At 44.6% G+C, this 27,686-nt stretch overlaps 1 protein-coding gene across 11 annotated transcripts in view; it reads left to right on the top strand.

The window, feature by feature from the left end:
• CREB5 (cAMP responsive element binding protein 5) overlaps nt 1-27,686 on the top strand; it is a 480,741-nt gene that overhangs the window by 338,579 nt on the left and 114,476 nt on the right. Inside the window, exon 1 of one of the 11 annotated variants that reach the window (XM_007077105.3) lies at nt 14,566-15,158. The exons of the other annotated variants lie outside the window; for them this stretch is intronic. Coding sequence (XP_007077167.1) covers nt 15,112-15,158 — 47 coding nt within the window. The 5' untranslated portion in view covers nt 14,566-15,111. Of the gene's footprint in view, nt 1-14,565; nt 15,159-27,686 lie in introns of those variants that run through there. 11 annotated transcript variants of the gene reach the window in all.

Raw genomic sequence — 27,686 nt, forward strand, 5'->3', positions numbered from 1 at the left:
GGAAATATTTTCTGCGGTGATGAATGCAGACTAAGAGAAGCTGACGGTTTACCCAAAAATAATATAAATGTGTTTCATCCATGAATGCTTACTTGTATACAAAGAGTAGGGCACGAAGACATATGCAGCTTTTATGAGGTAATTGTCCAAAGTTTCTTTTTTAATTCTCTGTATCTCCCACGTGCTGTATAAAAACCTGAGGATACACATCAGTATGAGTCAAAATAGCAGAAGTTCACTGGTATAGAAATACACAAGTGTGTTGTCTACGGCCATACCACCCTGAACGCGCCCGATCTCGTCTGATCTCGGAAGCTAAGCAGGGTCGGGCCTGGTTAGTACTTGGATAGAAATACACAAGTGTGTACATATTTTTATGGTGTGTGTGTATTTTTTCCATCAGTCCATAAGAAGCCTGCTTTTTTGGATGAAGTTATAGCTACATTTCCTGTAACCCGCTTTGGATAACCTGTTATCCAAAAGTGTGTACTAGATCGCTTGAGTTACTTAATGACATTTATTGCGAAATGAATTCAGACACTTCCTATTTAGAAACATGTTTCCTGCTTTTCCATCATCTCTTCTCAAAAACATGAGGTTCTTTTACAGTTTGCTTTAGCATAAGCATAATTTGGATACCCTGGGCCAGTCTTAGATGTTGCCAGCTTCAGCTAGAAAAGAGTGATCCTGACTGTTCAGATTGTCAGAGGAGAAGCAAGAGACTTTTGGCCTTTTTCCCTGTCTCAAGTACTTCTCAAATTCTGGTAGCGCTTGGGTTGCTCTGTTGCCAATCAACATGTGAGGGTTCAAACCAGGCAGAGAAGCCAAGAAAGAAGAATTGGGCCTTTCAGTTCTTCTTTGTTTTGTTTAACAGCAGCCCCCAAGGAAAAGCAACAAGGTGTGATGCATTAGAGTGTGAATGTGTCAATCAACTGCCTGGGTGTGTGACTTGAATGCCAGGGCCAGCTGTGTGACCTTGGACAAATTACTTAACCTCTCTGAACTTGTGTTTCTTCATCTGTAGAAAAAAAGGATAAGAATTGCAGCCAGATTTGCTTTTAGAATTTAGTGAGATATTGAAGGTTAACTCTTTGCACATTGCTCGGCATTTAGTAAGGACCTATTAACTTTTATTTTTGTAATACTTCTTCTTACACTTCTTTGTTCTTTCCTACCTCAAAAGTTCACCTATACCACTGAACTGTACATTTGAAAAAGGTTAAAATTGTAAATTTTATGTTATGTACATTTTACTACAGTTAAAAAAAAAAAAAAAAAAAAAAAAGAGTTCCAACCACCCCAGCCAACCAAATACAAAAATCACCTTCCAAAATAAAACAACATGCATCCAGGAGACCCAACAAGAAGAAAAGTTATGTTATAGAAAGAACACCAGACTAAGATTCAGAAGACCTGGGATCTAGTTAACTCTGTGTTCTTGACCAAGTTATTATACCTTTCTGACCTCAGCTTTCTCCTTGGGAAAAGTTCTGGGGGGATCAAATGAGGTAACAGATTGCTTTACGACACGTATAAATTGGCATTATTGTGGCCAGAGTCACTACTGCTTTTTATCCACTCCTAAGAACAGATCCAGGATGTTGTAGAGAACTGCAGGAAAAGGGTCCTGTTCATAATGCATTTATTTGGTTACAAAAACATCAGGGCATTTAATAATGGAGTATGAAATAGGCTCTGACAAATTCTGATCGACAGAGTCTGGCCATCTTGACTCAGTTAAGGGGACATGCCCTGGACCCCAGCTGTTGTTTCCATGGGCCATTTCCAGTGCCCCTCGACTGACCTTGTTCAGGGCACAACTGCCACTCCCAAGAGCCCAAAGCCAAGAACAAATTCAGGGAATTAAATCAAGGAGAACCTCCCCGCAACCCAGGCCTCCCGGGGCTGCGATGAAGGGAACTCTGACTTGGGCATCAGACTCCTGGGGTGAATTTTTCTGCGGTCCCTCCAAACTTAAAATAATGATTGTAGCACTTGGGGTCACAGACTATGCGGTTACCTGCACCCCCATGATTTCCCCCATTGCTCTTTAGAAGTCAGTATAGGTCATCTTCAGGGAAGGGACAGATTTATGTAGAGCCAATGCCACTGCTTTTTAGGGAGATTTGGATTTACCCGGAATATAAGGATCCTCATAAAAACACCCACAATTTGACTTTTACATTTTAAAATACATTATTAAGTTTTTGAAATTTGAGTGATAAATTTCTCAAGTCTTTCTCTGTCTCTCCCCCCTCCACCCCCTCTCGAATCCAGGGCCTCCTGGGCCCAATATAATCGATATCATCACACATTCCAAAAGGACCTCCCATTTTAAGCCTGTCCCCTGATACCTGTGCTCTCTCGACAATGGCTATTGGAAAGCAGCTCTTACAACCTACTGAGCAGTCCACATTCCGATCTGAAAGTGAGAAAAGCCCTCGAGCTATTAAAATCACATACATTAGTCAAGTTTATTGTTTAAAAACATGTTTCTGAATTTTCTTTTTCGTCTTCTCCCTGGCCTTTGAGACAAAAGAAGGTTTCCATCTCAGGTCCACGGGTAATTTCAATTTTATCATTTCTGCTAAATCTCAAAATTGGTAATGAATAAAGCAGAACCCCTTGTTGACAGGAAGGTTATCTCTTGCTAATAAAAACTGCATATATTTATCTGGGTGTTAGAACCATGTTTTAAGTCCCCCATGAATAGCGACTGTAAAAGGCAAAGGTATCCAGGCAGAGAGTACCTAAAAGATTGTGGCCCCCAAATCTGGGTGGCCCAGTTTGTGTAGCATCCAACTCTTGATTTCAGCTCAGGTCATGGTCTCAGGGCTCATGGGATTGAGCCCTGCATCAGGCTCTGTGCTGACAGTGCAGAGCCTGCTTGGGATTCTCTCTCTCCCTCTCCCTCTCTCTCCCTCTCTCTCTCTCTCTCTCTCTCTCTGCCCCTCTCCCCCAAAATAAATAGATAAACATAAAAAAAAAGAGTTTGGCCCCAGATAGAATTTTTTCTGAAACTCCTTATCGTTTGTTGCTGGCAAGTAAAATCTTCCAATGTTCTGCATTACAATAATTTCTGTCTTGGTATTTACAACTAGAGGGAAAAAAGAGGAGTGTTAGCAGGAAGGTAGTAGGGTATAAGAGGAACTATTCTCTCATTCAGCTGACTCTCTGTGTTGCCTTTTAATCTTTTTCTAGGCAGAACACAGCCAGAACCCTGATTAGGTGATTTTTAACAAACGTGTAGTTCTTGGTCCTCTGAAGTGACTGTTGTACTTACACTGACTTCCAGGAATCTCCACTGCCTTCTTCCTGCTTTTTTCTCCCACCTCACCAGCTACCCCTCCTCTGCCCAGCACTTACTGTAAGACTGGCCCGCATGACTCAGCTCTGAGACTCACCCAGTCTGTGGCTTTAAAGACAGTCAATCAGAATTGATTCCCAAGGGACATCTTCACTCCTGACCGCCTGCTGAGCTCAGACAGTCCCACCCCTTTGCCTTCCTGATTTCTCCATCTGTATGTCACTAGATACCTCAAATTTAACTTGTGCAAAGTGCAACAGTGCACAAAGTGCAACAGTGCACAAAGCAAAGCAACAGTGCAAAGCAATGAGACTGTACTCATTGAAAACACAGTCATCCCACATTCCTCGTCTTCCGTGCCCCTGTGGCCAACTCAGGTAGAGCTACTGGCTGTCCCTCAATCTGTCCTAGCTCTGCCCTCCTCCACCATGTTGTCTGCTGTCAGCCTGGTGCCAGCCTTCATCACCACTGGCCCAGACGATTGCAAAATCTCTTCACTATTCCCCAAACTTGAATTCTTACTCTCTGACAATCCATTTTCCATGTAGCAATTAATGCCATTTCTTTAAAATAAAAATCAGATTATGTCAGTCCTTTCTTTAGACTTCCCAATGGCTTTTCTCTGCCTTAAAATGAAATAGAAATGCTGTTGTGGCCAGCAAGACCCCTCCCTACTTCTTCCAGGTTATCTCTTTCCCCTTTCCTCTTCCCGGTAACGGCCTCCTTTCTGAGTAGGGAACACCCCAAGTCTTTTCCCGCCTCGGCATTTATCCAGGTTGTTCTGTCTGTACACCTCTTCCTCCGTATCCACACCCACACCTCCATATTTCAGTATTCAATTCTCAGGCAAAATGCCATCCCTTTAGAGAGGACTTCCCTGAACACCTTACCTAAAAGACTTCACCATACCAACATCCCTTCTCATCACCATGTTATATTTTCTTTGGAGCCATTTTCACCATCTATAATTTTTTTTTATTTTATATATATATATATATATATATATATATATATATATATATACACACACACACACACACACACACACACACACACATATATATATTTTTAAGTTTTTTTGTTTATTCCGAGAGAGACAAAGACAGTGCAAGTCGGGGAGGGGCCGAGAGAGATGGAGAGAGAATCCTAAGCAGGTTCTGCACTGCAAGAGCAGAGCCCAACGCGGGGCTCGGACCCATGAAACCAAAGATTCAGCAGCATCCTTATACCAAGACAGTCCCCTCCCATCTTCTCGCCTGGTGTCTCCAGTGCCACCCTAACTTATGATTTTGCATTTCCTTGAATCATCAGCGTATACAATGGAGCACATTTGCCTTTATCAGCTAAAATCTTTTGTAAGATGAGTGGAAGCCCGTAAAGAACAAAAGGGCATCGGGAAATGCAAAGAGAGGTGTTGAAAGGGGAAACGAGATAGAAACCAAAGGGTCCCAGTTTTGCTGTGGTTTGGCCGGGTGGAGATACCGGGTAACGCCATATAGCTTTTGTTAAAATACCAGAAACTCTGACAGATTAAAACGGAGCTGGCCCAGACTAAGTTATGAGGCCTTCTAGGCTCAAAACCATCTGACCTTGTGGAATTGTGCCACCTTACAACACCATGCATCATGGAGACTGTTTCGGTTTGGGAGAAGGTATACATACACTCACGCACCCAGCAGCATCTCGGATTTGAGACGAAGAAGACTGTGGGTTCAACTATGAGAGGTCAACAAGAAGGACATTTTTTTTTTAAACCAAATGGAAAGGGCAATTTGCTGGCAACTATAGATTATTTATTTCTGAAAATATCCAGAACTTTCAAGAGGATTAGTACCCCAAGATTCTTTTCTTCAAAGATGAGAATCATGAACAATGACCAATATCCCTTTATTCCCCAAACTTGGAGGCTTTCCTCTTCTACCAACACAAAGCTTCTCTGAGTCAATGGGTGTAAAATTTCACCAAGTATCAGAATGAAATGGGCGTGATGGCCTCTGGCTTAGAGGGTCGTAAGTGACCAAAGAAACGCTTAAGTGTCCTCTTTCGTCTTGTCGTCTCTGTCATTATTTTTCATGTTCACTGCCCTTGGTGTCCTGGAACCTCCATACCTCCTTGGAAGCATTATTCAGCACCTACCAAGGTTTTTTCTTTTGTCTGTTCCTTGTGTGTGGTGTCTGTTTTAATAGTTGTTTCGGTGCCACCGTGACCATATTGATATGACAGAGAGTTGGTCAAACAGAAATTATACAAGGACTATCATTGTAATTCAGACACTTAATTCCTACTTAGCACTGGATGCAGCCCTTGATGACTCACAGGTCATGATCCTCATTCCCCTTCATCCATCATTCGAATTTTTGGGTCTGAGGAGGGACTGGCACTTTCGCATCTCAAGTGCTCCTGGCACTTTACAAGGATAAAAATAGAAGACTTCTGAAAAACTTTAAAACATCCTTTGGAGAAAGGGAGGGGTAAAGAACCCTTGAGAAGGCGACCCTGTGCAGAATTCCGCACCATTCTGTAGTACACAGAACCGACACGACTCTTGGATGTTCAACTAAAGTTCTAGAAGATAACCCAGTTATGCCAAAGGTGTGGTGGGCTTGTACCGTGCAACGCACTCTTCAGCGACTACTGATATTTCTTTCCCTTCCCCAAAGCACCCTCCCTGTGATTGTCACATCAGGAGACTGGGAATATTGCAAAGTAAACATCTGGAAGCATTGATAGTAAACATAGGAGAGAAATGCCTTGCTAAAACCAGCCACAGGTCAGGAAACTCTAATCTTATCAGGGGTTCTGGGACCATAATCCCATAGACCGTTTAAACGGTGTTATGTTGCTGTGAATATGTGTTTTATTTCCATCCATCGGAGGCATCCTGTTTTGGAAAAGCCACTATAGCCGGTTTTTATAGGCCTGATAATTTTAGAGCAGATTACTGTACTTTTTACCTTAAAAAATAAGATGTGAAAGAGGACCGCAGCCCCTTTATGGCCTGAATTATAGGGAAGATATACCCATATTTATTTGTGTTTTCTTTTACCTATTAATTCATTTGTTTGTAAAATTTCTGTGACCACAGGATGACCAGCTAGAATTCAGTCTTTCGTGAAGCGTGGTCCATTGGTCACTAGCATCAAACTCTCAAGAGTGTTTTGCTTTAAAATGCATATACTTGGGGTCCTCCTTGACGGTTACAATCTTTGAGGTAGTACCTGGAAATCCGCATTGTAATCTGTTCTCCAGAGATTCTGAGGTCCAACAAATCTGAGAACCAGTGAGCTAGAAAAACGACCTAGGTCAGCAGATTATAGTGCCAGGACTGGGGTCAGCCTTGCAAAGCATCGAGATTTCGCTGCCTGCACCTGCTTTTCTTGACCTGTAAAAGAGCCTCGCTTGAAATTGCGTACAAAGACAGCATGCTTTGTTTTCTTGGGGACTTTAAACCTGGGCTCCATGGTTAAACGGAGAGTTTGCAGTTTTCATTAGCATGTCAAGGAGGCTTGTTGCCCAAGAAAGATATGTTCCAACACTGGCTTACAAGCTTGCTTTCCAGTTTGGGTGAGGACTAAGCAAAAGGAATTGGGCACTCCCATTGGCCCAGATGATGCCTGGATCTCACATTCCTTCCCATTTCTATTAATGTCAGAGGAATTCTGAAGTTTATGAAGAATGAAAAGGTTTGGCTCTTTTACTCCCAAATGTAAAGACCGTTTGGACATCATAATATTCAGTTTTCCTCTCATAGGAACGGAGAGGACAAGACCAAGCTATTTATGAATCCCACAGTACAATACTTCTAGAAAGACAGACACCTACACCAGTGTGTATGAAAGTGTCCTGTGATCCTTCTCTTAAAGTTTAAAGCTAAATTTCAGCGTACGACAAGACTGACTGCCCTTCTCTACTTGAGAGTCTGGTGTCAGGACAGACCCCGCAGTCGTGCCTGAGCCTATGAGGGGCCATAGAACCTGGACGTGGGCTTGGAAACCAAAATATAACGTCAGCAGTTTTCTCTTTCATTTATTCCCTCTTATCAAAACCAACTTTGTAACTCAGGGGCGCTGTTCATAAAAACATAGATAATTTCATTTGGAAGGCCCAAGAGCTTCATGCTTGGGGTTAAAAAAAAAAATTCCTCTTATCCCCTCCGGGCACAAGTGTCGGAGGGCTTGCACTCCTTGCAAACCCTCCGAGTAAATCAGTGCTGGGGAGCCTCTCTGCTCCGAGGACCGGGAGGTCAGTTACTAAATACACACAGAGCCCTGCAGCAGGAGTCTCTGGGAAGAGAAACACAACCGCAAATACAATTCCTGACTTCAGGCCTGCCTTTTTATTTTTAATATGCTCAAAACCTCTTCAAATTCATTCTTCCTTTTGTAGTTTTTTTAGAAAATTTATTTAAAGATGTCGAATAATGAAAACCACCAATAGAGTGTATTTTCAGGGGTATCATCCAAACGAGTAAGTAGTTTTTTTTTTCAGAAAGCCCTTTTGTGCAACTGCACAGTATTTGGGGGCAGATATTCAGAATGAAGACACTCCAGTACTTTGAATTTATAATATGCAAGGGAATACCGTTGTTCACTGAGTGTGAAAGTCCCCACGGACTGCTTTTCCAGACATGAATACTCGGCAAAAGAGGCTTGGGTTCTTGCAGGCACACGGTTTCCCCCACATGAAATGAGGAGACCCACCAAGAAGCAAGGACCCTGGCCGCCAGCTGCATGCGGTCGGTCGCTGGGAGACCAACAGGTATTCACTTTGCGGCGTGAGTTCAGCGTGGCCCCTGATGAGATTTCACGAAGGTGCTGGAGCCCAGGATTGGTGAGAGGCAGGCAACACCATCCTCTCACCCGAGAGGGGTGACCACCTGCATTTCTAACTCTTTGAAGTTATGCCATAAAAAGCCTTCGTTCTTCTCTGCCTCTACTCCAGGCCTCCTCCTTCGGTAAATCTCTCTGATCAGAATCCTGAAGCTGGAAAGACCCCCCTCCCCCCCTTCCCATCCTGATCACCAGGACCCAGCACGATGCTTCCTTCTGCCCACATGGATTAGCCAGCTCACCAGGAACATCTGGGTCGTGGAAGGTGTTAGTGCACTGAGGGGTCACAGTCACATCCCTGACTTTGGCATCAGGCAACTTTCAGTTTAATTCTCAGCTCCACTGGGGTTTGTAGAAACAGGTTACTAAATCCTGAGTCAGTTTCTTCCTAATATGGGGATAATGGGAGTGCCTACTTCATAGTGCATAGTGGGTATGGAGAGGATGAAAAGAATTCACGTCTGTGGGACATCTAACATAATGCATGGCACAGAATGTGCTCCATGAATGTTGGCTAATGATGAATAATATGTATGCATATATTCACATATATGTGAGTTTCTATGTATGTATCCATGCATGTATGTATAATATAGAAGTGTGTATACTCATGTGTCTACACTCATGTATTCATATGCACGTATACATATGTCAGTAAGACATATATGATAGCTACAGAACGAGGAAAAATGTATCAATTTCCATAAATTCTAACAGAATGGATAGAGAAGGCCATAATCTTCGCGTTTCACGCAGAAAACAAATAGAGTGGGGGAAGACTAGAACAGCAAGCTAAAGGACAGGACATTGAGAAGGAAAGACTGGCGACAGGTGACACTTCCAAGGAAAAGCCCAGTCCGTTGCAGGCACCACCTCTCTTCCCCACAGCTGGCCAGATAGACCTAGAGTTTCCCCCCCCGCTTATCATTTCACTAGTCCTCCTGATGCTCAGGAAGGACGCGGAGTAGTAAATTTCACCCCTGGGGCCCAGACGAGGAGAGGCAAGTGGGGCCCCTACAGCTCAACATCTGAGCAAGGGTCGTAATGCTGACCCGCACGTGCACAGCCCCAAGAGGAAGCATCTCCTTAAATTCTGAACCCTGTGCACCGTACCAGCTTCACCCTACACTGGCCCGGTCACCACACCTTGTCCAAGGGACCGGGGGGAATTTGGTAGATTACCTTTCTGAACCAAGGTTATCCACAGAGCCCGTGGTAGAGGCCTCTTTATGTCACTTCCTTTGCTGGTCCACGTCTCCCAAGTGGGACTGCTCCTCAGCCAGTCCCGTTCTGCTATTATGTGCCGTATCCCAGCCGCACTCAACACCCAACATGAATTCACTGGAGTCTGGCAACACCGGCAGGCTCTGATCCTGTCTATACCTTTACCTACAAATTTCTGACCTCCTGTCCTCCACCACTCTTTGGTGTGTGCCTCCTGTACTTCCAACCTTGACTTGTAGGGACTGCTGGTTAGAGCCGACACCACCATTGCTTTGGAGATGAATGAGTCCTGGTGGAAGTCTCCCTTTCCTGAGGGCACCTCAGCGCCCTGACCTCTGGGAGAATATTCGGTCCCCTTACCTCAAGTTTCAGTTCCCCTGGATGCTTCACGTAGGAAACTGGAGAAAACAGTCATAGCGTCAGCTGCTCCGATACAAAACTTCAGGGTACCCATTCTGGCGTCGCGGCCATGTGGATCCAGGAAAAGGGGAGCAAAAAGGATCTAGGACCTTTAAGAAGGAATGGCATAGTGCAGGGATAGAGAAAGGCAACCAGAACATTTCCTAGGATTTTTCTTATGATTCTAGGTTTTCCAGTTTCCAGATCTCCAGGAAGCTACAGAAAAAGATCTCAGGATGCAAAAGGGAAAGAGGACTTTGGGGGAGGGGAAATATTCAGGGAAGACAGAACAGCCTATGCTGTCAACACACTCCTAGGCCAGTCACATTTCTTGAGGACCTACTATGTGTGAGTCAGGCACTTGCTAGGTGCTCGGGATGCTGGGATGGGTAAGCCCAGTTCCTGCCCTGAAGAAGCTAGTGTCTCGTGAGGAAGACAGGCATGGAAATAGGTACTTTCCATAACTGGCTTGTTGCTGGAATAGAATATCGTCCAGGATGCCATGGGAAACTAGAGAAACGGACAGTCCTACCCCAGTATGATAGTCTGGCAAGGCGTTCGTGGAGAAAGTAATGCCTGAGCCGAGAAGCATATTCATTCATTCACCATTCATTTATTCAACAAATATTCATTGGGCATCAATGGCCTTTCAGATAGTGCAGTAAGTTTGAATGATACAAATGACATATACTGTTGGGTTTTTTTATTTTATTTTATTTTTTTAACGTTTATTTATTTTTGAGACAGAGAGAGACAGAGCATGAATGGGGGAGGGTCAGAGAGAGGGAGACACAGAATCCGAAACAGGCTCCAGGCTCTGAGCTGTCAGCACAGAGCCCGATGCGGGGCTTGAACTCACGGACCACGAGATCACGACCTGAGCTGAAGTCGGCCGCCTAACCGACTGAGCCACCCAGGCTCCCCTGTTGGGTTTTTTTTAAATGACATATACATTTTAAAGATGGAGAAGTTAGGGGAAACTGCTATGAGTAGGCAGCATCAGTGATAATATTTTAGAGCTGATCGAAGGGCTCTCATAATCTCTCCATACCCACCCCTAAGTTCCTGATGCCTCCACCATTAGAAATGCATTCCTTTGTCTGAGCCACATTTAACATTGCCACTTCAGAACTTTACAAGTAGGTTTGGCCACAGCAAAGGGCAGCAACTTGCCTGAGAGAATTTGGTGCCGGGCCTGGGTTGCAGGGGTTGCAGTAGGTACAAGACAAAAGTAACCAAGGGTGGCCCAGTCTCTTTTTCTTCCAGGGAGTGCTAGGAGCTGGCTTAGCAGGCCCAGCCATCTAAACCAGCCGATCCAGCTAGCACAGAGTTAGGATGCATGCTTCACAGGTTCACCCAGACAGCCCCTCAGCCTCTGTCCACTGTGAAAACACGGGACACCCAAGTTGAAGGGAATGCTGAATGACACCACGTGGGTGTGCAGTGGTCTGTGACCGGAAGGTTCGCTGGAAGCAATTTGCAAAGGAGGCCTTAGAAAACCACCTGGATGGTTATTGTAAATTAAAAAAGGAAGAGATGCCACTTTTTTCTGAATAATTTTTAATACTAGGTTTATGGCTGGGTACATGTGATAGTCATTACAGCTTATTTAACTCTGAAATTATCTGGCCCCTCAAACTCCCCTGGGACCGAAGGAATCATGGGTCAAATTTTAAAAACAACGTCTGAAAGAAGATGATATGCCTTCCCTTAAGGAGAATGAATTCAAACCTATAAGAGAAAAAAAAAAAAGCTCTCTCTAGGAAGGATCTCTATCGTTTCTTATATTTGCTGTGTGTTTTGAGGCGTTTGAGCTCAGAAATTCACCCAGGCACACAGTTTACTTTAGTCGGCCCTTGCGCCCTTCAGTCCTGCCATCCAAGCTGCGCCTTTTCTAGTGGGGTTGTTTTGGAGATGGTCCAAATGCATTCTGAACCCTGAGCTCAAATCTCAGAGGCTTCTACTTCTTTGGAGCCGAACATTTCATCAGGAGCTGGGAGTATGGGAGTGAGTTACACAGAACAGCTGCGCGGTACCCACCACCCTCTCCCCAAGGATGACAAGGAAAGGAGGGTGTTGCAAGCATTCCTGAACAAGCCAGCTAATCTGGAGGCCGAGCCTGCTGGCCGGGAGCTACTTTCAAGAAGGCTCCCGCTGGAATTACAGCATCTCACAAGTCCTATCTGCAAAGTCCTCCTTCTTCAGAAGAGTGGCTAGGACATGGAGGGGACTGCGGGGGTGGGGGGGGGTGGGGGGGGTGGGGGGTGGGAGGGAGAGTCAACGAAAGGGCCAGATGGGTGAAAAAGGAAGCTCTGGAGTTGGGGGGAATTTCCTTTTGGGAACAGGATATTCTCTATCATTAGCTGCTCACAGGAAGGAAAATGGGAAAGAAGGGTTTCTTTTCAAGTGGGGAGAAACCCAGCAGCCAGTGAACATGCCTGATTTGGAATGGCAGGGCCGGGTACTTACGTTTGGACCGGCAAGTGCAAATGTAAATACTCAGACCCCTTTGAACTCTGAAACTGTTTGCAGCTCAGGCCAGCACTCCAGCGAAGTTTTATTGGAATGCCATTGTGTCCTGGCACCTTATTGCTGTAGAGGCATCGTCGTCAGGTACAGGGCTCTCAGAGTCTGGCTGGGTTATAGAAGCTCTGAACCCCTTGGTTGCACCGCTCACTGATCAGAGGCACACTCACCGTCTTGGAACCTCCCAGCCAGCCCCTTCCTCCTCTTGGCAGAAGCGAAGATGCTGTGTTTCAGAAGTCTGTGCCTGGCTTTGGCCAAAGCTGTCATTCCCTTTGTTACTTACATAGTAATCCCTTAAATGTAATCCCTTTATATCATCTTACCTACAGTGCAGGGTCCCTTTTACCTATTTCACTGGGAAAAAAAAAAAAAAAAAGGACAGGGACCCTCTTTCTAGCAGCTTCACCCTGCCCCCCATGATGTTGTCTAAGAAAGATCCTAGACGGAGCATTTTCCCATTGAGGTTACAGGAAGATGGCAGTTTGGAAAACTTCTACCGCATATCCATTTTGAGGTGCCTCAAATAATAACGTAAAGAAAACATTTAAATACGAAAGCTAAGGTGAGGATGGGGGGGAGGGTGTTGCAAAGAGCGGAGAAGGCCAAAGCAGAGTCCTTAGCTTTATATTAACCATCATGGTCAATGGCTCCTGTGAAAGGGAGACGGTAGTTTATATAAAATCTTGTCAACCTACCTCGAAGTGGAAAGAAAGGCTCGTAGGAGTGATTGAAGAGTTTGTTTTATTTATTCCCTGCATCAGAAGAAAAATCAAGAGCTGCTTGGCGAGTCAGACGTAAATGAGTTATACAGGCCACTGACATGGTGGACCAAACTTTATAACAACCACATTTGCCGCTGTCAGGCCACAGGCTTCAGTGGCGCCAGCTGTAATTACGGCTGATCACCTTTAATTCAGAGCTGCCTGCCTTGATAAAGGTGTCACAGCAGCAACTGTGGCATCAGCATCAATTGGGGATGTCATGCTCCAGGCAGACGGCTGGAGAAAGCTCTTCCCCACCCCAGCCCCCAGGGTCAGGCACACCGGGTAAACCTTGCTTTTTAACTCTTCGCCCTGAGTGCGGCAATATTCCCTGAAGCTGTGATTTAAATTCCAAGGGACTCAGATTAACAGCCCTGTCCCCAGCAGCAGAGATCTTTAATAAACGGAGAGATTTCTCTGAACTGCGGAGTGTAGGAGTTGGGATCCTCTCCGCTTGGCAACAGGAGACGATACAAATGTTTGTAGCACCTATTCAGTTCATGGGTCACAAAACCAATGAGAGGCAATAGACTCTGGCAAAAGCTATGATTATTTTTGAAAAAAAAAAAACACAAAAAACACAACCCCCAAACCAAAAAAAAAAAAAAAAAAAAAAACAACCAAACCTTGCAACCCCACGCCTTTCTTCTGCTTTTGTGGTATTTAAAAAAAAATTCTAGTGAACTTCCCATTTTTTCAAAATCACATTTTTTTCTCCCTTTTTTTAAGGAGGCATTGAAGGGTGAGAGGAAGATTGAAGGGAGAGAAGGTAGGATAAAAAAAAGTTGTGCTAACAAAGCAGCGAGTCTCTGGACTGTTCTAGGTAAAGTCCTGGGCAGAAGTGTGAAGTGAAGGATAGAATCTGCAGTTAAAAGGGCTTCACTGCTGTTAGTGAAGTGATGTTTGACTCCCCCCCCACCCCCCCCCCACCACCCCAGGCTGGTTTATCCTCACTCTGTAATTAAAGGAGAGACACACATACTGTTTGTTCTCCCTGTATCCTTTTAAACTCACAGACAGCCCCACCTGCACTGGTCCCCGCCCCCCATCCCACCCCACCCCCAGCAGGTAGAGGAACGGATAGCTTGTCTTTCATTTTGAGGATGGACGTGTTTTAATTCCCTCTTCTTTGGACAGCTCACCTGAGAGTGGGGTGCCAATCTCAGAAAGACAAGCTTTGTGTTTTGCGACCAGGGAGGGGGGCCTTTTCCCTTCTGCCCAGCACAGGCCGGGGGAGAAGCCACTATGATTTCCCAGTTCTTGATGGCTTCAGACGCAGGCGCGTGTTTGGCCCCAAAGTGGGGCTGCCCTTCCTGACAGGGAGGTCAGATGTGAGAAATCTCTGGAGGGCCGGTGGTTGGCATCCAGCGACAGAAAATCCCATCCAGCTCCAGGAAAAAAAAAAAAAAAAAAAAAAAAAAAAAAAAAAAAAAGGAGCCTTGAGCAATGGAAACCGTGTCACCTGAAGGAAAGCTTGGGCTGGGGACCTGTCTTGGTTGGTCAAGCCCTGTCCTTCCAACCTGATGGTTCACCCACTGGGACTCCACCTCTGCTGGTGTCTCCACTCCTGTTTCCAAACGTGGGGACTTTTTTTTTTCTTTTTTTTTCTTTTTGTAACCAGCATATTGTGTTTAAATCGGAACCAGTGGACCACAGAACCCCCGGTCCCTCTCTGAGTACGAGGCAGCTGTTGGGCCCTCCCCAGGCGGCACTGTTTCCCCCTCTGTTTACTCGTTTCTAAGGGCAATTGCACCACGAAGGCTCCCTGAGTCTGGAACTCGGCCTGGGGCTGTTTTGGTTACATTGAAGTTTTTGCTTCAGTTCTGCCAGATTTAAATGGTGACTTCACCAGCACTGAGCTAAAAAGGAGAAGGGGGAGGAGGGCGAGCCCAGGAGAAAGAGCGAGCAAGTGAGCGAGCCGGAGGGAGAGAGCCAGAGCTAGGCGCAAGAGAAGGGCCAGCGCATTACATCATCGCTTGGCCTGGAATCAAGTGGGAAGGATATGACTCACTCAGGCTAGTTAAGCTTTGGCTCAAATTCTACACACACTCATTCCAGAGCTCTCATGTTCTGCACCTCAGGAGGGAATTCAGCCTCAGTGATGTCCATGAGGTTTGTTTTTAATTTTATTTTCTTTTTTCCCGATTTTATAGAATTTTTTTTGCCCCTACCACCTTCTTTTCTCCAGTCTTCGTTCCCCCTCCTTCTCTTCTTTTTCTTCCCCTTCTCCCCTTTCTGCCCGTCTTTGTTTCTCCTCTTCTTCCTTCTCCTCTTTCCCCAGCCCCTCCGCTCCTCTTCTTGTCCCGAAGAGGCATTTCTTTTCACTTTGATAAGAGTTTTTGTTCTAGCACAGCGACCTGAATGAGTTGAACCGAGGCCGGGGTTGGGCAAAAAAAAAAAAAAAAAAAAAAAAAAAAAGGCAGAGCAAGCCAGAGCGACAGGAGCAAAGAGGCCACAAATAAAAAGCGAAGCGAGAAAGAGCAAACTCGGGCGAAGTTTCTTTGCTGCGGTGTCGCTCCTAATCGGAGGAGACAGGGAGAGAGTTAAAATGCAGGAACCAATCGCTTCAATGGTGATGTAATGCAAGAACCGCAGGGTAGTTAAGTAATGTGAGAGCAAGGGGGTCAGGGATGCAAAGCATTTACCTGCTCTCAAGGGGTTTTCAGTTTATTATCAATTGCAGTGACTGTAACTGGCTTCAGACTGCAATCTCTAATTATTCACAGACGCCCCTTTTTTATCTTTTATTATTAAAAGTAAAACTATATTATGGTATTTAAAAAAACATGATATTATCACAGCTGTGTATTATTTTCCACCAGGATTCTCTCTCTCTCTCTCTCTCTCTCTCTCTCTCTCTCTCTGTGTTTCTTAAATGGCTCAAAACGGTTGTCTTTTCAGAAGGTCGAAGTGAAGTGATGGCGTGGAGGGGGGGGTGCTTTCTGAGTGTAACTGGTGAATTGCAAATGCCTGGAAAAGGATTCGGTGTGGTGTGCTATTGCATTTATTATTAAGAATAGACTGTAGGCTTTTACAGGAATAGATGCCGAACTGCCGAGGTAGCGGCCGTCTTTTGCCCATTATTTCAGCTCCTGTGAACAGCGCCTGTGCGTTTGCCTGAGGATTTTAACTTTCTGTTGTTTTATGTGACAACTTAAGCCAGTGCTATCGCTGGGACTTCTGTGTTCTTGAATTAATTTTAAGGTGATATGCCGGGGTTGTGGGAGAGATGATGAAAACTTCCTGATTGATTTGTCTGGACCCAGCCAGTTAATGTTGGCGAGTCAGGAATTAACACTAAATAAATGGAGAGAAGGGCAGACGATGCTGTTCTTAATGCTTCCAGGATCTTGTGTACCCAGAGAGAGAGACTTATATTTTGAAAATTACTACCACATTTCTGTGTGTGTCATAAAATATATTTAATGCTGTGTTGCACTGCTCAGGCTGAGAACTTTCTGAAACCATCCAGCATCATTATATAGTTACCAACTGAAGCCCTCTACAACTAGAGACCCGGCCCCCCTGAGAGCAGTCCTGACTCCTGGCTACTCCAAAACTTCTCTTTGCTCATTTCACCGTGATCATCATACAGTGAGATGCATAATGAGGCCTGGGGCATGTACCAGAGAGGTGTTTACGTTTATTTGTTGACTGCATGTTTTGCATATAATTGATCGTGACTTTTTAAGGATCTTCTTCCCTCTCTCCTTTTTTGGGCAGTGATGGAAGGGGCAGGGAAGGTAGAGGTAATTTTTGGAAGCAACAGCATGGTGTGGTGGGAGGTCAAGAGGCCTGAGTGCAAATCCTGATGACCTTGAGCAAATCACTTAAAGCATCTGGGCTTCATTTTGAAATGAGGGAGCAGACAAGGTGGGCTGTAAGCCCCTCCCCCACGTGTGGAACCAATCTGAGATGGTCTCTGAAGTCCCTTCCAGCTGGAAAGTTCTGTGTCTGTGTCTGTGTCCGTGGTCTGTAAAAGTTTTGCTAAAAGGTATTTGGCATAGCCTTTCAGAGAAAAGTACATTTGAATTCAAGATGCATTCGTGCCTTCAAGGAATGGAGGAGGGTGAGGAGGAACATGTCTTTCCCCACTTTGAAGATCGCTTTTTGTTTTTGCTTTTTGGCATGATGATTCCTCTTGTGAAAGCCTGGGTTTTCAGATGCTACCTGCAAGGGGTCCTCAAAGAGAGATGATTATGTAGGTGAGTCTGTCAGAAAGAGTGGCAGAATAGCGAGGGAGAATTCACTGATCCTGCAAGTTTCCCAGATGCATAAAATGATGGTGAAACTGCAGCAGACAAGTATGTTTCATTCACTCATAGTGATACAGAACAGTATTTGTAATGAATTTATTCCCCCCAAAAGATTACATGATTCTTCGATATGTTTCAGTAATTTTATTTAAAAACATTTTTTTAAGTCTTTACTTACTTATTTTGAGAGAGAGAGAGAGAGAGATAGAAGGAGCGGGCAGAGGGGCAGAGAGTGAGGGAGAGAGAGAATCCCAAGCAGGTTCTGTGCTGTCAGCCCAGAGCCCAGTGGAGGTGGGGGGCTTGATCTCATGAACTGTGAGATCGTGACCTGAGCTGAAACCAAGTATCAGACGCTTAACCGACTGAGCCATCCAGGCTCCCCAGGTTCAGTCATTTTAACACAAACTCAAGTTTTTAGTTGAGATTGCAGGCTACATTTTAAAACTTCAGAGAATATGAAAGGCAAAACTTTTGTGCTTCTTAGAAAGATGATTTTCCCAAACAATATCCCCATTCTTCAGCCAAATTCCAGGGCCGTGGCCTTATTGTAAAGTATTTCTGGACCAGGCTTAATTGTGCATAGGGAGAAGGGCCACAACTATGCCTATCTGGGGGGAAGAATTATCCGGAGCTGAAACGAAACCACCGGTGAAGGTTATTAGTCATTGTGCAAAGTTTGATGAGTGCCAAATGTGTGCTTGAGACTCTTCAGGAATAAAGAGGGCATGATTTCTTTTTTTAGAGCATTACAATCTCTGTTGACTTGGCTCTGAGTTGTTCACCCATAATCAGAAATGTCCTGCTTACAACTGACAGGGAGGCAGGGCAAGGAGCGTGAGCCCAGCCGTGCTCTTGGGTCAGAGGAATATTGTCTCACTTCATCCCCAGGGTGGCCCGAAAGGGTAAGAATCAAAGAATCGTCAGCTCCACTGTCTGGAGATTGTTTTGTTTGAAGTTTTTCTTTTGAGTATTGTTTTTGTAATTGGCATTTTTATTGAGAGAACTGTTGACTTGTGTGCATTTGTGAGAAGTAATAGTGATCCCACGTACCTTTAGCCGGTTGCCCCCAGCGGTGACATCTTACAAAACGATAGTAAATATCGCAGCCAGAATACGGACATTGCTGTGATCCACGGCCCTTATTCAGTTTTTCTGGCTTTATTTGTTTATGTGTGTGTTGTTTTTATCGGTGTGCAAACTGAGGGCCAGACAAGCTCTGACCCCTTGAGTTCACGCCACACTAGGTCTATCTCATCACTGGCAAACTTTCCACCACCATCATGACTGTTGGGGGCCTCATGTCAGCACTTGTCAGTGGGGAATCTTGGTGACATTGTCTATGTTTTACCTTCTTTTGGGGCACGGCCTGAATGGCCCCTTTGCTCTCCATAGGGGTCCCTGGGATCATGCCTCACATGTTAACAGGTGAAGGGGGAGGCAAGGCAAGGCTCTGATGGCACAACAGAAGAGGCACAGATGTGTTCCCTCTGTACGCAGGCACGGAGCTGAGAAATGTCAACTGTCCATGCCTGAGCTTAACCGCAGCCAGTGCTAAACGCCGCATTCTTCCTCTTGCCTTCTCATCTTTGCCCTGCTGGATACATCTCTGGCACCAGGGGTCAAGCATCTATTGATCAGAGAAATAGTGTAGGGTTTCCTGAAAAGAGCACGGCCTTTGGGGTCAAAAGGTGCCTGTGTTCAAATCACTTTTCCACTTACCAGTTGTGTGACTTTGGCGAGCCACTTAAAACCTCACTGTGCCGTAGTTTCTATCTTCTGTGTAAAATGAGGGTAACCGTGCCTACCATGGGAGTTGGGAGGGGTGGAGGTCTCTTTTAAGATCTCACTCACAGCTTGCAGTGGGATCACAGGAAGTTAAGTCTTAGCTCCTACTACAATGAGAATGGCCGTAAAGGCTTCTCTGGGAGAAGGTTCTGTGCAGGTAACCAACTTCAGACTCTAACTGAGCCGCTTGTTCACACATCACTCAGCCTTCTTCCTTCGCTTGCCTGTCTTCCCTTACGCTCCTTTTTATCCAGAAAAGCAAGCAGGTCTGAAATCATATCAGGTACGAGAGAAGCAAAGGCACCATTCACATTAAAGTGAGGTGAGGACTGACAAATTGCCAGCACCCCGAGTGGAGGGAGAGATGAAAACGAGGGAGGTTGGGGAGAAGACTTACGTCCTCATTCATGCTCAGCTGTGGCTCCGTGAATGGGAAATGAAGTGTAATGGAGGTGAGTGATTTCGCTCCTGAGAACTGGATTCCATTCCTGGCTTGAATACGAGGTTTAGATCTGAGTACCGTATGGGTGCAATGTGTATCTTGAGAGTTGAGTGAGGCTGCTTAAGCTTGCTACCTCCCCTCATGTATCTTCTCTGGTGGTCAAATGGTGTTTGGGGACCGAAGAGAAGGGGATTTCAAAGGTGGCAAGTGGAAAAGTACTGTGATGGCGAGGTTCGTGGAATGATGTAACGGTAATGGGGCTCAAAACGTTACCTCCGGGGCTCCATTCGAGGATCCTCGAGTCTATGCTGGAAATGGGGCCCAGGCTGTTAAAGTTGTGTGATAAAAATGTCTTCTCACATTTTATTTAGTTAAGTGTTGGTCAGGAAGGCCAGGTCATTAAGAGGCAGAGATTAGTATGGACTGATGAGAGAGAATGAGCACTGTCATGTGCCGGATAGAAAGTGGGATAGTCAAATCTGGAACTGCACTTAAAACAAAAACAAAAAAAGAAGCGGGGTCCCTGGGTGGCTCAGTGGGTTAAGCATCCAAATTCGGCTCAGGTCCTGATCTCGTGGTCCGCGAATTCGAGCCCCGCGTCAGGATCTGTGCTGACAGCTCAGAGCCTGGAGCCTGCTTTAGATTCTCTGTCTCCTTTTCACTCTGTCCACCCCCCACCCACCCACGCTCTGTCTCTCTCTCTCTCTCTCTCTCTCTCAAAAATAAACATAAAAAAAAAAAAAAGAAGCAGTGGTTTGAACACTGGCTTCTGTTTTCTGCTCCCTTTTTGTCTGGTTTACATGGGCCTTTGACCTTTGGAGGGGACTCCTTTGCACTGGACTGCAGAAAGGTGTGAGTGCAAGTACCTGAATGAGTGATCATAGTCCAGGGATGTGGGGAATAGCTGAGAGGAGGAAGGAAAATGAGTGGCATTGATAAGGGTGGGTGAAGCCAATCAAAATTCTGTGGTCTAAATTGTTTTTGATTTGTAAACAGTCTTTCCTAGTCTTCTTAGAGAGTACCACCAGTGCTTTCAAATTTATGTATTTCATGAGTCTCCGTTGCAACAAACCGGGTTCCCTGGCTAATTACATCCCTGAAAACTGAAATTGACCTGCCTTAGAACTCCAAAGCCCACTACATAGTACATATACACTTTATAACAAGTCCATACATCTTTCTTCTTGCACTTACACTGGCAAGAAAGCTTATTTAATGACTGATGAAGCAACACTGTCCCCAGGAAGAATTAATCAATAGTCCGCAGTCATTATGGAGAGCACGACAGTGGTTCTGCGACAGACGAAGCCCATCCAGCTATCAGCAAAGTCTTCCTTTCCTCCACAGAATACCAAAAGTTGAATTCTACCTTATGTATGATTTCTTTCTTTGGCGTCTGAATGACTGCAATAGAACTGGATGTGTCCAAAAAAACAAAGCCTGGAAAAAATAATAATAAGGCTCCAAATGAATGCCAAGGTATCTATTAATGCACAGACTCAATCACTCATCTTAATGGGAGATGGAAATGAGGCCAACGGGTTGTGTTACGTAAGCTGGAATGCCTACCATGAGTTGCTGTGTTTTAGGAGCCCGTGGACTTTTTTTTTTTTCCTTTTAAATCAAAGATCTTTGAAGAATTGAAGTCCTTGAGCTGGACATGTGCTGATATGGCAGAGAGGCCAGGTTGGCCTCATCTAGCCTGTGGACCTCTTGGCGGCCCCCCTGGCTTTGCCACTCTGCCCTCGGTGGGGTCCATGTTACTGCTAAGGGAAGGTCTGTGAAGCAAGCTCTTGTCAGAGGTGGAACCCATTTATTCGAAATCTGATACGGCCCATGGGATTGTGCCCTATGAATTGCGTTGGAGTCAGATCTGTGTTCCAACTCTGGCTTTGCCACTTGCTAGCTATGTGACTGTTGACAGTCTGTTGAAAGTTTTGAGCCACATTTACTTCATCTACGAGACAGGGTCTGTGAAATGGTGACTATAAAGCACTCAGCATAGTAGATGTTCAGTAAATGTTAGTTATTTAATAATGGGACCGGTTGACATTTTTGAAAGTCTGGATGATGATACATTTGGGGCATCAGTAAGGTAAAGAGAAATGCTGTCATTCAGCAGTTCCTTCCCTGACAGGTAAACTGAGTCACAGAAGGCGGGTGGGACTGTAAGCAGTAGGAGAGGGGAGAGGAGAGTCCTATTGTGGACCCTGTTCTGTGTCACCAGACCTCTTCACTGGCCAGAAAATGAGGTCTCAGATCTCTCTGTAAAGCAGTTTATTTCAGTGCCAAGAAGAGGCAGGTCTTACCCACTCCCCCCGCCCCCAACCCCCACCTTTATCTAGTTAAGTAGTAGGTTTCTTTTTTAGATGGCATAAAGCAGGTTTCCTTTTGCATCTGTGTCTTCTTAACCTTCTTATTTGTTTGAATACTTCAGTCAGCTCAGCCGCAGTGCAATAAAAGGCTGATCTTCTTTAATTCCTCGGGAATTAATCATAATAACAGCAATTATGATAAACCCATTTAGTGTAAATGTAGATGTAAATTACTCTCGCGTTGCATTTTCGCCTTCACTGGCTCTCAGGCAGTATCCACCCTTACACGATTGCACAGTGGCCTCTCTCTAGCCACACCATTTTTCTTAATTCCCTTCTTGACCTAGCTTGGAACATGGCTGCTTTCTGGCCTCTTCCTTCCATCCTGGGCAACGAGGAAGCTTCAGTGTACAGGTCACAGGGGACGTCAGCTCGTTAGGCTTCCCTCTCACCATCCAGAACTTCTTAGCGGTAGAATAATAATCCCATAATTCTAAATGCATCGATAAGGCAGGAACCCTAGAGATCCTTCAGCGGAACCGTTCATTTTATAGATTCAGAAATCGAGGCCACCTGGAGATGTGGTGAATTATCCAGTATCCATACAGCAGAGAGATGAATTATCGTAAAGCTATTTGGTGGCAGGGCCAGGACCTGGCTCGGATGCAGTGAGAAACACATGTCTGCCCCGCCAGGCTATTGGGTTTCCCAGTGCCAAGAGCTCCATCTTCTTGCTCAAGCGTATGCTTTTTCGGGCCTCTTTTGAGTTCTGGCTCCTGGGGAGGATGTGGTGGGAGAGAGCAAAGAAAGACTCAGATGAGCAGGGGCACAGGGGAGACCGACCACCTGGCTTCGAGAAGCTCAGAGTCATTCAGGCACCTAGCAGTACAGTGACTCCACCCTCCGGTCTGGAGGGAGGGACGGGGAAATAAATGGACAAGATAGCTCGCTTTCCACCTCCGGCCAAAAGCTCCCTGGTGTCTCGTTAGTGGGTGGGGCGTGCTGTCCCTGGGCCATAAATGAGATGGGGTAACCGTCCAGGAGTCTGGCTCTCTGCTTCCCACCACTCTCGCCTTCCTCCCTCTCCCTGCACCAGCCCTCACTGCACTGAGTGCGTGTCTGATGAGGACAGAGTTTGGAATCCGCCCCAGAACCAGCACCCACCCACCTGCAGGATGTGACCTCTGGGCTCTGAAACTTGCTGCTTCCTCCCTCTTCCTGCCCACCTAGGGACCGGTTTTAGACCACAATTCCCAACACAACCCACTTCGCACTTTAATCCCAAAGAGACTCAGGCACTCTGTGACCACAGAAAACTTGTCACTTCATTACGATTCTGAAAAAGAAAAAAAAGAGAGAGAGAGAGAGAGCAAAGGGTAATTCATAGTTGTTTTAATGACTTTGCATCCTTTCCCATGGAGGCAGCTTTCAGCTGTTAGGCACAAAGGATGCCAGCTCTGACATCTCACAGTGTGACGGGGGCAGCGTTTTTCATAATGCTTTATCACAAGATTCTTCACAGCCAGTTAACCCAATTAATCTTCCCACAGTAATTATCCAGGTGCTGTACAATTCGGCTTCCCTGAAGTCTCCAAAGCTCTGCTGTGTGAAGATGAACTATTATGCCTCCCGACCTTGAAAGGATGTTTCTAACTAATTAATGATTGTTAAGTGCTTGGAAAATGCACTTTGGAAATATGCTGGTGCTAATATGTCTGAAGCTCCCCCTGTGCTGTTGCACAGGATGCAAGTTGGAAATCATTCCTGTCATTTGTAAATCATATCAGGAAGAAGATGACCCTTTCTTTTCTCGGCTAGGTATCTGGCCCCCCTCCCTTCCTGCCTCCACCACACATTTGTTCTTTGTCCATTTCTCCTCATCTGCGAAATAACCATCTTTGGTGCAATAGGCTAGTGATTCATAGGATTTCCTCCGTGAGGTGAGAAGTATCATTCTGGGTCTGTTTAACCATGTGGTCTTTAATGAGGCAAACTGAAAACTGCTAATGGCTGAACGACGAGTAAAAGAAACATGTTTTTTTTGTTTTGTTTTGTCTTGTTTTGCAGGTGGTAAAGTGGCTTTGAAACTTTTTTGATATGAACGACAATAAGAAATATTTTATCTTGTAGCCCAGTATCCTCACATGTGTGTGTTTACGTGTGTGTGTGTGTGTGTGTGTGTGTGTGTAGTTTGATGAAACAGTACTTAATTTTTACTGCGTATGACGTTCTTGGATATCTGATATTCCATTCATTTTTCTGAGATACTAGTCACGTCAGATTAAGCTGATTTTACCAATTCCTCACCAATTGACCCACTAATGAACTACATTCAGAGTTGGAAAAGCATTGACATGGTGGACACGTCACAAGAATGATGGACAATGGTCAGGAGACCTGGGGCATGTTGCCAGTTCTGTCCCAACACTCCAGGATTCCTTCCCCAAACCTTGGGGTCCTCATATAAAATTAAGGTATTTGTTTTTAAACAAATTTTAAACTGGATTTACTCTCCAAGTACTTTCTGGAAAATCCTCTCATTTGGAAGCCAAGCATGGAAGACAGAGCCCCCACTGGCCCACAGCTGCTCCCTTAACTCACGTCTGTGCCTCTTCTCAGGAGCCCTTGAGACTCCAAATTTAATAAGTCCCTCCTAGTGCTGGAATTCAATGACCATTTTATCTCCTAGGTAATAGATTCATCTCACGGAACACACCAGGTTTTACTTCTGTTGATTCTGAGCTGAGATTCTCTATTGGGGATCTTCGGAACCCATGGGAATTTTTGCTCTAGGACCATAGTTGTACCCCGAGTCAGTTTTTAGCTTGTTCTTAGGCCCCATGGTCTAGGCTTCTCCAGGGAAGAAGGAGTCTGAAAGGTCTTTGGCAGATGCATGAGCAGGCAGACGTGTGAGGACCTTTATTTATGCATCGTGTCCACAATTTTTTTTTTTTTTGCCTCCTAAATTCAGCAGGTTCCTGCTTTTTAACACAGCTCAAATCATTTGGCTTACAGCTGGTAAAATACAATTTTCTGGTTCTCAGAAAGAAAGACTTTTCAGACTTATAAAAAGAGAAGCTCATAAGACTTCTTGAACATCAAATAGCTCTTACAAAACACCATTTTGATGAGTTAAGTGTAAATGAATCAGAAACATACGGATTAAATTTCCCTTGAAAGACACATGGGTTTAAGAATTAAGGGGGGAAAGTGCTTGGCAAGATGGATTTCAGGTTTTTGCCAAACCTCAAAATGTTTGAAAAATGGTTTGAGACATTTTTACTGAACGCAAAATGCCACGGAGTTCACCCATCCCAGACATAATAGCGAATCTTTTTGACAACAACTTTATGACAAGAAAAAAGGCCTGTGGGGCTTAGCCATTTTCTTAGTTCTCCTTCAATAACCTCTTCTTCCCCCTCACCACCCCTGCCCCCTGAAAAAAAAAAAAACCCTTTATAAGGCTAAGAGAACTGTCTGATTGACAAACTAAAGTTTCAAGTTGGGCAATTACTAGAAAATAACCCTACAACTCAAAAATACTTGGATTTTTTCCCCCTACACTACCCAAAGTCAATTATACCATTTTCTAAGTGGAATAATACACTCTAGGGATATGCACCATTTGATATATTTTATTCATCGGTGTCTAGAGCAATGCACGGTTATTCTAGTCATTTGTCTGACAGCATAATTCCAGCTTCTTTGGAGAGGGGAAGAAAGCCCACTAAAAGCAAACAGATTGGAGCGAAATATCCATTGGCTTATTAAAACAGCCACAGTGTGGAAATGCTATATATTATAGAGGCAGGGCATGGGTTGAGGTTTTCAAGTTGCTGGGAATGGTCTTGGAAACTTGAATTCTGTTATAGCTTCTCGATCTGATAAGCTGTTTTAGAGCTTCTCCAGAATTCTTCAGAATTCAGAATTCTTACCGGCCTGAGGAAACTCAGGAGCAACAGATTAAGGACCCAGGGATTGATCTGTTGAGAGCCGTACATCTTATGGATGAAATGGCTTCCAATTAGCTTTTACTAGCTATTCCTACTAGCTAGTCAAAAGGTGGCTGACACTTTTACAACCTCATTTTTCATATGCAAAAGCACAGAAGGAGTGGGATTTGAGTGAGAGCTGCAAGCAAGTGAAAGAGTCTGGATGGGAAGGCGTGGGCTCGAAGCTACCTTGTCTCATGCCCTCTTGTTTCCTTTTCATAGTTAAGCTGGGATCACCAAGGTTTGCTTCCTTCCTTCCTCCTTTCCTTTCCTTTCCTTTCCTTTCCTTTCCTTTCCTTTCCTTTCCTTTCCTTTCCTTTGAAAGAAAGGGTGCATTCAGTGACTGCCAATATTGATTTAGAAACGAGGGGACAACAACCTACTTTTCAAAAGGTTTCAAGTCATATAGACCAAAAGAAAAAAAAAAACAAGTAAAATACACAAAAAAAACCCAAAACCCAAAACAAACACACAAACAAAAAACTCCTATCTTTAAATCTATATGTTTTAACTCTGTGCTAGAAATAATGGGGAAATCCGTTATTATGGATTATTTTGTTAGTGCAGCATTTGACACAGTGCTTTGCGGTAGGACCTTCCTCCCTAGGAACTGAAATTAATTTGTTGCAAAAGGAGCATCCAAAAGGGAGAGTAAAAGTCACAAGAAACACAGAAAACTACTTTCAGGCACCTCCAATGAAAATGCTGCATAAAAGTGATGGTTAAAATATATACCCACCCCTAACTCATACCCATCTAGCTTTATGGAGCTCAAAGTAAGAAATGGAAACTAGAAATCTGGGAGAGAAAACTCCAGTTATACCAACTTTCTGTCTTGGAAAAGACTTTAGAATCAGTAAAAATAGGGCCAAATTCTCACTGCATTTTTACCCTTTCCAACGCAATTTAATATAGGGATAATAGGGCCAAGAAGGGCTCCTTTGATTCTAAAAAATGCTGAGCCCCTGCCTGGAGCTCCCAGCACCTCCCTGCTCCCACTTACCCGAAATCTCTTCCTTTATTCCACTGCCCCCTAATTCAAAAAGGATCAAATAGTGCAGAATGGCCTATCAAATGGTTCTCATAGTTTATAACTCAGCCATCTACAGAAAATACTGGAATATCAGTTTTAAAAATTCTAAATATATGCATTTCTCAATTTGGCATCTACAAGGGGATCAGCCTGAGTGAACGCACATCAGAGAGCCTGTATTTCTAGGTAGGGATTGGTACCATCCAAAGAGATTGTTTTCATCTCACGTTAAGCTATGAACATCAGTAATTATTTAATATACTTTTGGCCTATGTTGATGTACTTTAACAACCCGCCTTGCACAGATGGTTAACTCAGATCGGAGCCCCTACTACCAATATTCCCTCTCCCTTACTGTCTCACACACGTACATGAATACACACACGTGTGTGTGTGTGCGCACACATGCAGTGCAGAGCTAACATCTCTTCTTTCCCGGAGCAGTTCCTTTGTTTCTTCTTCTAGGACCCTTCCCCCCAAACCCCCATGGTGTTAGATATCATTGCGGCTGGGGTGGGGGGGTTCTCCCATTACACCCATTATACTTACTTGCCTTGTGTAGTTCTCTTAATAGATGATGAGTTTCTTTCTTTCTTTCTTTCTTCCTTCCTTCCTTCCTTCCTTCCTTCCTTCCTTTCTTTCTTTCTTTCTTTCTTTCTTTCTTTCTTTCTTTCTTTCTTTCTTTCTTTCCGATGAATTTCTTAAGGGCCAGGATTATCTTTTATTCACTCCCAGCCCCCGTTCCTGAAACATAGCAGGAACTGAGTTAAAAAAGCAAACTTAAAAAATAATTTTAGTTGTGTTTCTGTTGGATCGC

Source organism: Panthera tigris, chromosome A2 (genome assembly GCF_018350195.1).
Source record: "Panthera tigris isolate Pti1 chromosome A2, P.tigris_Pti1_mat1.1, whole genome shotgun sequence".
NCBI classification, from domain to species: Eukaryota; Metazoa; Chordata; class Mammalia; order Carnivora; family Felidae; genus Panthera; species Panthera tigris.